Source organism: Amphiura filiformis, chromosome 19 (genome assembly GCF_039555335.1).
Source record: "Amphiura filiformis chromosome 19, Afil_fr2py, whole genome shotgun sequence".
NCBI lineage: Eukaryota > Metazoa > Echinodermata > Ophiuroidea > Amphilepidida > Amphiuridae > Amphiura > Amphiura filiformis.
This window is the reverse complement of record NC_092646.1, coordinates 57,354,978-57,363,222: the sequence shown is the minus strand read 5'-3', so window position 1 is coordinate 57,363,222 and position 8,245 is coordinate 57,354,978. Positions and strand designations below refer to the sequence as shown.

The 8,245-nt window shown below is 37.1% G+C and overlaps 1 protein-coding gene across 1 annotated transcript; it reads left to right on the top strand.

Moving 5' to 3' along the window:
• Window positions 1–499: 499 nt before the first annotated feature.
• Window positions 500–6,814, top strand: LOC140141552 (uncharacterized). The gene is made up of 2 exons (XM_072163460.1): window positions 500–594; window positions 3,534–6,814. The coding sequence occupies exon 2, from the start codon at window positions 3,781–3,783 to the stop codon at window positions 6,742–6,744; it is 2,964 nt and encodes a 987-aa protein (XP_072019561.1). The 5' UTR covers window positions 500–594; window positions 3,534–3,780; the 3' UTR covers window positions 6,745–6,814.
• Window positions 6,815–8,245: the final 1,431 nt, after the last annotated feature.

Sequence of the window (8,245 nt, the reverse complement as noted above, 5' to 3'; positions counted from 1 at the left end):
AATTAACTAACTAACTAACTAACTAACTAACTAACTAACTAACTAACTAACTAACTAACTAACTAACTAACTAACTAATTAATTAATTAATTAATTAATTAATTAATTAATTAATTAATTAATTAATTAATTAATTAATTAATTAATTAACTAATTAATTAATTAATTAATTAATTAAAATTTAAATAAGTAAATAAATAAAGTCTATTCTACTTTGGGCCGAGTTGGTGCAAGGCCGAGTTCAGTAGGAGCATAGCTATAGACTATAGAATAGATTTCTCCAAATTTGTTGAAAAAATAATAGCTTTACACCTGGCTGGCCTTCTGAAGGTTAAATAGAATGGTGATTAATGAAAAAATGCACATTTACAAATTCATTTTAGAAAATAATTCATGTGTCACGATCTTTGGGCTGAAATAAACATTCGATTGGTCAGAGAGTTTATATAGAAACGCTGATATGTTTCATTAACACGGGGCTGACATAAACTAACTACACACGAAAACGTAGACTGCTGTGCACACATGTATGTATTACGTATGGGCGTCAATGTAAAACACTGAATGGTCACAGATCGAAAGGATAGTAATTTGGTAAGATTTATGTAAATTACTATAGTAGTTAGCGTATGTGTATAAATATCAGTGTGTATAAATAATGAGTAGGCCTACGATTGCGTTTCTTGACCAAGTCCACGGGACGGTGAAATGAACTGGACTCAATGTGACGACTGTAGCATACAACCCGTTTAAATTTTGTTATTGTCTGTTTACAAACAAAGAGGTTGACAAAAGAGGAATGGGTTACAATAGAGCGATTCACACAGCATGAATAGGGGTTTAAAAAGCTGTGTTTTCACGGGGTTATTTTGTCCAGTTTGCCATCAATATTTCAAAGGGAAACAGTAGGCCCAGAACACGATTAGGCCTATGGCTATGTCAGTATTGATATTTTGCTCTGGGACTGATTATTCAGACTAGTTTTATGTGATGTTAAAGGAGCCGTATTTCGTGATCCTAGCATCCTCTTTTTATGATATTTTTCAGTAGATATTCACGAAAAAAGCTTATTCCCAAAATTTCAGTTGATACCGATTTTCCGTTTGCGAGTTATGCATGATTTATATGTGTATTACACTGCTCCATAGACAATGTGTTGTAATTTCGTTCTCATATACCAGAACGAAATTAAAATTTCACGATATCTTTAATTGCTAAACGAATTAATCTGCAAGAAATATTTTGTAAATAAACATTATGTAGCCTGAGGTTTCCAGTGATATAAAAATCTCAACTTTTTGGAGATAAGTGGGGGATGCTGCTGTTGATCACGAAATGCCCTTTTAACTACGCTCGGTTCTACGCTGCCTATTTATTTAAATAGAAACATCTCAAAAAAAGTAACTAACCCCCCTTGAATAATGGACATTATTAAAAAACGGGCTATTTTTTTCAGGATTAGGTTAAATGATGTTATTCTGATACTTCAATTAAAAAGGTTTCAACATTTAAATGTGTCACGCAAAAATCTCAACTTTTTTGGAGATAAGTGGGGGATGATGCTGTGGGTCACGAAATGCCCTTTTAACTATATGCTCGGTTCTACACTGCCTGTCTATTTATTATAAACATCTCAAAAATAGAAACTAACCCCCCTAGAATAATGGCCATTATTTAAAAACGGGCTATTTTGTCAGGATTAGGTTAAATGATGTTTTGAATTTTGACTTATTCTGATACTTCAATTAAAAAGGTTTCAACATTTAAATATGTCACGCACTGGACATAAAATAATAGTATCCTTCTTGTACTACAAAACAAAACAAAAAAACAAAAACAAAAAAACAAAATTAAAAACAGAAACAAAAACAAACCCCCCCCAAAAAAAAACAGTTTTGTGATATATTTGTATAAACCATGTTTGATATGATTCAGTGACCTAGCTAAAAAGTAAAACTTTCAACAATCTCTCATTATCTCTGTATAATGGGCATTATTCCAAGCAAAAGTGGACATGACCCAAAACATGAAAAATGCTCAGAACTTTGAAACCAGGGCCTACAACTGTTACAATGACAAATTTTGTATCAAATGAAAGAATTAACCATGTGCTCTTTAAATTAAGTTGTCTTTAAGTTACATCGGTGCACAACATGTTTACCATGAATTTTCTTTGAAAACCTGTTTTGGCCAAGTTGTGTTACTTTTTTTGAATGAAACAAGACCTACATTTTTGATCTCCTTTGCACATCTTCATTGAGGTTTTATAGCATGTTTTTTGTGTGGTAGTATCACAGCTTAAATAAATTATGTAGTATTATAATTGCTCACACACTTCTGCAAGATGTTATGCATAGTTTTATGTGGGTGTGTGCCAACCATAATAACCAATCTTATATAACGCATTAATTAGCTGCCAGCCCGCCGTTTGTAATTAACGGTTAATTAAGAACACTGAATTGCAGTGTACAGCCATGGCTCGTTTTGAGTCACAGTACCAGTATACTAATTACTATTATAATATCCGGGATATATACTAACAGTGCATGTGTTAGTTAACTTGTCAATGCTATTACATGTACTTATTAGCAGCTAGCTTATATATATTATATCGAGGGTTAAGAACCAGAAAGCCTAATGCTCTTGGCCAAACTGCTCTGGGTTCCGCTAAGTAACAGCTTACTCCGACGCAACGCAAGTTAGTGTGATGTACTTTTTGCTGACTCAAAACTCAACCTATGCCGGCGAAAAAGATGATTCATCATTAAGCATACGCCCACAGCAGCTAAAAGAAGTATCCCATCATGCATTGCAGTCTATCTGCTTGCTCCATAGCAAATGTATACAAAATATAAACAAGAGCCGCTTAATAGATATTGAGAGCTATGGATAGTTTCACAATAGTTTAGCAGATTTATTATGGTACTGCAGAGCATGATGGGATACACCAATCAGCTGCTGTGGCATACGCCTATACATCACATGCTGCGGGACACTAGATTAGATTAGTCGCACCTTTGATACCACTAGTTAGTACTACATGTAAGTTACATTGAGTGATTGGTGTCGTTGGTGCAAATGATTTAAATTCCTATTCTACATTAATTAATACCATGTCTGATATAAAATTGGATCAGTTGAGCCCATATTTATTGGTCGAGCTATGAGTTTTAAAATATTGGACGAGACGTAGTCGAGTCAAATATTTTACAACTCATAGCGAGACCAATAAATATTGGGCGTAAAGCATCCAATTTTATCATTATTATGTTTTGGATCCAATATTATCACAACTTGGATCCATCAAAACATAATAATGTGATGTATTGGACTACTCAGGGTTCTCGCTAGACCACCGTGAGCTGCTAGACTGATAAGTTCAAATATTGTGGCAGACCGTAAATTGTTCAAATTTGGTAGATTATGGGGTCCACCAGGACCTCATTATGTGATCCCTAGCACCAAGATTGTACAGTTCATACTTCTTGAAAAATGTCGTAAATGTGTGCTTTATTTTTAACTATTTCTTTCAGATCATGGACATGTCCGTGTGTACACTGGATATGGATAGGCAGCCTTGATACCATTATTATAGATGATGCTGTTATAAGATCTTGGACCTTATACGAAGACGCTTCTTCCAACAATGGCAGACACGATGTTAAAGACAGAAAATGACATATTGGTTTCATCCACATGTGACAATCAAATACTGAAACCAAAAACAAGATGGTGAACATTGCGCTACTTTGAAAGAAAGAAAGAAAGAATGAAAGAAAGATGGCAGAAGATTCTAACATATCCAGTTCTACAAACACTGCAGCGTCTAAAGAAATTAAAGGAAAGAGTAAGACGACAGATTCTCGAAAAAATACTCAATCCAAATCAACCGATGGAAGCTACCAATGTTCAGAATGCTCAGAGAAATTCAAAATTAAATCAGAATGGAAGAGACACATGAATCGGCATAAATTCAAGTGCCCTCACTGTGATAAAAACTTTGGTAGACATCAGGATCTTGAAGTTCATATCAGAAGACATCTTGGGGATAAACCATTTAAGTGTGACGAGTGTGATAAGAAGTTTGTTGCTAAAAGAGACTTGACGGTTCATAAAAGACGTCACACGGATGAGCACCAGTTTACTTGTAAAGAATGCAATGAAACTTTCAAATACAGAACGTCTTTTCATAATCATTTGAAGAAACATAGAGGAGAGATGTTTACTTGTGATCAGTGCGAAAAGAAGTTTGTATCCAAGCCACATTTGGAAAGCCATTATCGAGTTCATACTGGAGAAAAATTGTTTAAGTGTACAGAGTGTGACAAATCATTCGCTCATGGTTCAGGACTGGAGAGTCACATGAAGTATATACATAGTCAGAATAAATATAAGTTCATTTGCGAGATGTGCGGCAAGGGGTTCGTCACACTGGGTAATTACCGCGTACATTGTAGAGTTCATAGCGAAGAGCGATTGTTTATTTGTCATGTTTGTGGGAAGAAATTTAAAAGTAAGTTGCATTTAAAACGTCACGTGATGATTCATGAAGGATTCAAACAATTTATGTGCCAGTTCTGCGGTAAGGGATATGATAGAAAGAATAGGTTAACAGATCATATAAAGCGGTACCATGATGACTGCAATGATGTATCGTTCCCAAAAGATGTTGATAGTAAGCCAGAAGTAATAGCACAACATGTTAACAAAGAACAAGCAAAGGGTGTTTTAGATGGAAGAAGAGTAACTCCAGTTGTTTTACCAGCGAATGATGGGCTAACAACTGAGGAGGGCGATGGAGCATTAACTGTGGAGGCCGACGAAGCAACAACTGAGGAGGGCGATGAAGCATTGACTGTTGAGGCCGTCGAAGCAACAACTGAGGAGGGTGATGAAGCATTAACTGAGGAGGACGATGAAATAACAACTGAGGAAGGCGATGATGCATCAACTGTTGAGGCCGACGAAGCAACAACTGAGGAGGGCGATGAAGCATCAACTGTTGAGGCCGACGAAGCAACAACTGAGGAGGGCGATGAAGCATCAACTGTGGAGGCCGATGAAGCAACAACTGAGGAGGGCGATGAAGCATCAACTGTTGAGGCCGACGAAGCAACAACTGAGGAGGCAGATGAAGCATCCACTGTTGAGGCCGACGAAGCAACAACTGAGGAGGGCGATAAAGCATCAACTGTTGAGGCCGACGAAGCAACAACTGAGGAGGCAGTTGAAGCATCCACTGTGGAGGCCGATGAAGCAACAACTGAGGAGGGCGATAAAGCATCAACTGTTGAGGCCGACGAAGCAACAACTGAGGAGGCAGTTGAAGCATCCACTGTGGAGGCCGATGAAGCAACAACTGAGGAGGGCGATAAAGCATCAACTGTTGAGGCCGACGAAGCAACAACGGAGGAGACCGATGAAGAAACAACTGACGAATCCGTTGAAGCAACAACTGAGGAGGCCTATGAAGAAACAACTGACGAGTCCGATGAAGCAACAACGGAGGAGGGCGATGAAGCATCAACTGTTGAGGCCGACGAAGCAACAACTGAGGAGACCGATGAAGAAACAACTGACGAATCCGTTGAAGCAACAACTGAGGAGGCCTATGAAGAAACAACTGACGAGTCCGATGAAGCAACAACTGAGGAGGGCGATGAAGCATCAACTGTGGAGGCTGACGAAGCAACAACTGAGGAGGCAGATGAAGCCATTGAGGAGGGCGAAACGTCAGACACGATGTCAAAAATTGAAAATGACATATTGGTGTCACCCACATCTAACCAATCATGTACTGAAACCGAAAACAAGCTGGCAGAAGATCCTGCCATATTCAATGCTACAAACATTACAGCGTCTAAAGGAATGAGAAAAAAGAGTAGCACTCCAGATTCTCGAGAAAATACTCGATCTAAATCAACTGACGGAAGCTACCAATGTTCAGAATGCTCAGAGAAATTCAAAATTAAATCAGAATGGAAGAGACACATGAATCGGCATAAATTCAAGTGTACACACTGTGACAAAAACTTCGGTAGACATCAGGATCTTGAAGTGCACATCAGAAGACATCTTGGGGAGAAACCATTTAAGTGTGACGAGTGTGATAAGAAGTTTGTTGCTAAAAGAGACTTGACGGTTCATAAAAGACATCACACGGATGAGCACCAGTTTACTTGTAAAGATTGCAATGAAACTTTCAAATACAGAACGTCTTTTCATAATCATTTGAAGAAACATAGAGGAGAGATGTTTACTTGTGATCAATGCGAAAAGAAGTTTGTATCCAAGTCATATTTGGAAAGCCATTATCGAGTTCATACTGGAGAAAAATTGTTTAAATGTAAAGAATGTGACAAATCATTTACTCATGGTTCAGGACTGAAGAGTCACTTGAAGTATATGCATAGTCAGAATAAATATGAGTTCATGTGCGAGTTGTGCGGCAAGGGGTTCGTCACCGTTAGTAATTACCGCGTGCATTGTAGAGTTCATAGCGAAGAGCGATCGTTTTGTTGTCATGTTTGTGTGAAGAAATTTAAAAGTAAGTTGCAGCTGAAACGTCACGTGATGATTCATGAAGGATTCAAACAATTTATGTGCCATTTCTGCGGTAAGGGATATGATAGAAAGAATAGGTTAACGGATCATATAAAGCGGTACCATGATGACTGCAATGATGTGTCGTGCCCAAAAGATGTTGGTAGTAAGTCGGAAGTAATAGCTCAAAGTGCATGGTAACAAAGAACAAGCAAAGGGTGTTTTAGATGGACGAAGAGTGACGCCAGTTGCGACGCCAGATTGATGTACCGGTACCATAATTCGTTAATAAGTATGAGCCTATTTACGAGTTCGGACAATTTTTGGGGTAGTTGAACTTTTTTCATTTTTTTCTTTTAATTTTCAAATATCAGTAACACATAATATTTGTAAATTATAAGAACAAAATTACAAAGTTTAACAAACTACCCAACAATTCGTTCTTATCCGAGCAACTCGTTAATAGACACATGATGCTTATCAACGAATTTTTACGGTATCGTTCCCAAAAGATGTTGGTAGTAAACCAGAAGGAAGAACACAAAATGGTAATAAAGAACAAGCAAAGTGTGAAACTGTGAAAAAGCCTGAAATAGTGCGTAAATTCGGGGGAAATACCAAAATGGGCTGACGAAATTAAACGTGCTAAAAATGGCAAGAGAAAGAACAGTGAGATCTCTGATACCGGAAATATGTATATGAATTCATGAACGACAAAACTCGCCCAAGTCCATATACCATACCTTGGCCAAATTGAGTTAAGCATGGGAAATTGTTGCTTATACATAGGCCTATCATATGCATAAAAGTTGAACCCAAATCCACCCTCTACGTGAGTCTATTGAGCATGTGAAATCCAGCATGTATGTATACCCAGCACGTATGGTACACATTGTTTTTTAGTTTTCTCAAAATCACTTTCCATGGACTTGGGTGGGTTTTGAATTCAAGTATTCAATCGTTAACTTTGAATATGCTAGTAAATACTAGGTCAAATACTGGTTTGTCAATACTTTTAGAAGTATGGTTTTGTTCATGTGTTTTTAACAGATTTTAATAATTCCTTATCAAGTAATGTCAACATAATTCAGAAAATGCTACTCAGGCTAAGCAGGTATACCGTGGTACCGTAAAACCTCATCTACAATTGAGTGCTTTTGATGAAAACTGAATTAATCCAGGCGCCATCCATCGACAAAATTATAAAGTTATGGAGTTTGAGCAAATAAATTACCGATACACGCATAATACAAACAAGTACTTTTGTAAGACCAATCTATTGTATTGACATTTTTGCCGTTGTTTCGTGTTAATTTAGCTTTCATCAAAAACACTCTATATACTTGTAGACGAGGTTTTACGGTATTTAAATTGATAATTATCCAATCTGCGAGTGATGTGTCTTGATAAGAAGTTAGATAGTTAATAAAAGTTAATAAAAACGTTAACCCTTAATTTTACTGCTTTGTTGATTTTAACAATACGCCATCTAGTAAATTATGAATCGTTTGTATTTCCCAATATTTTCCCGATCGCTTCAGTCAAAATTCCCTGGTGGTAATAATACCCCGGGGTACTCAAGTTTGGTTTGGGTAGGGACGTGCCGCTGAAATTTTGGAAGTGGGCCCAAAAATATACCAATTTTTCAAGAAATGTGGACCCATTGATATACCAAAAGTCAAAATTTTCGGCCGAATTTAAC

Excerpts from the sequence above, each read along its gene's own strand:
- LOC140141552 (XM_072163460.1), top strand. The coding sequence starts at position 3,781 with ATGGCAGAAGATTCTAACATATCCAGTTCTACAAACACTGCAGCGTCT.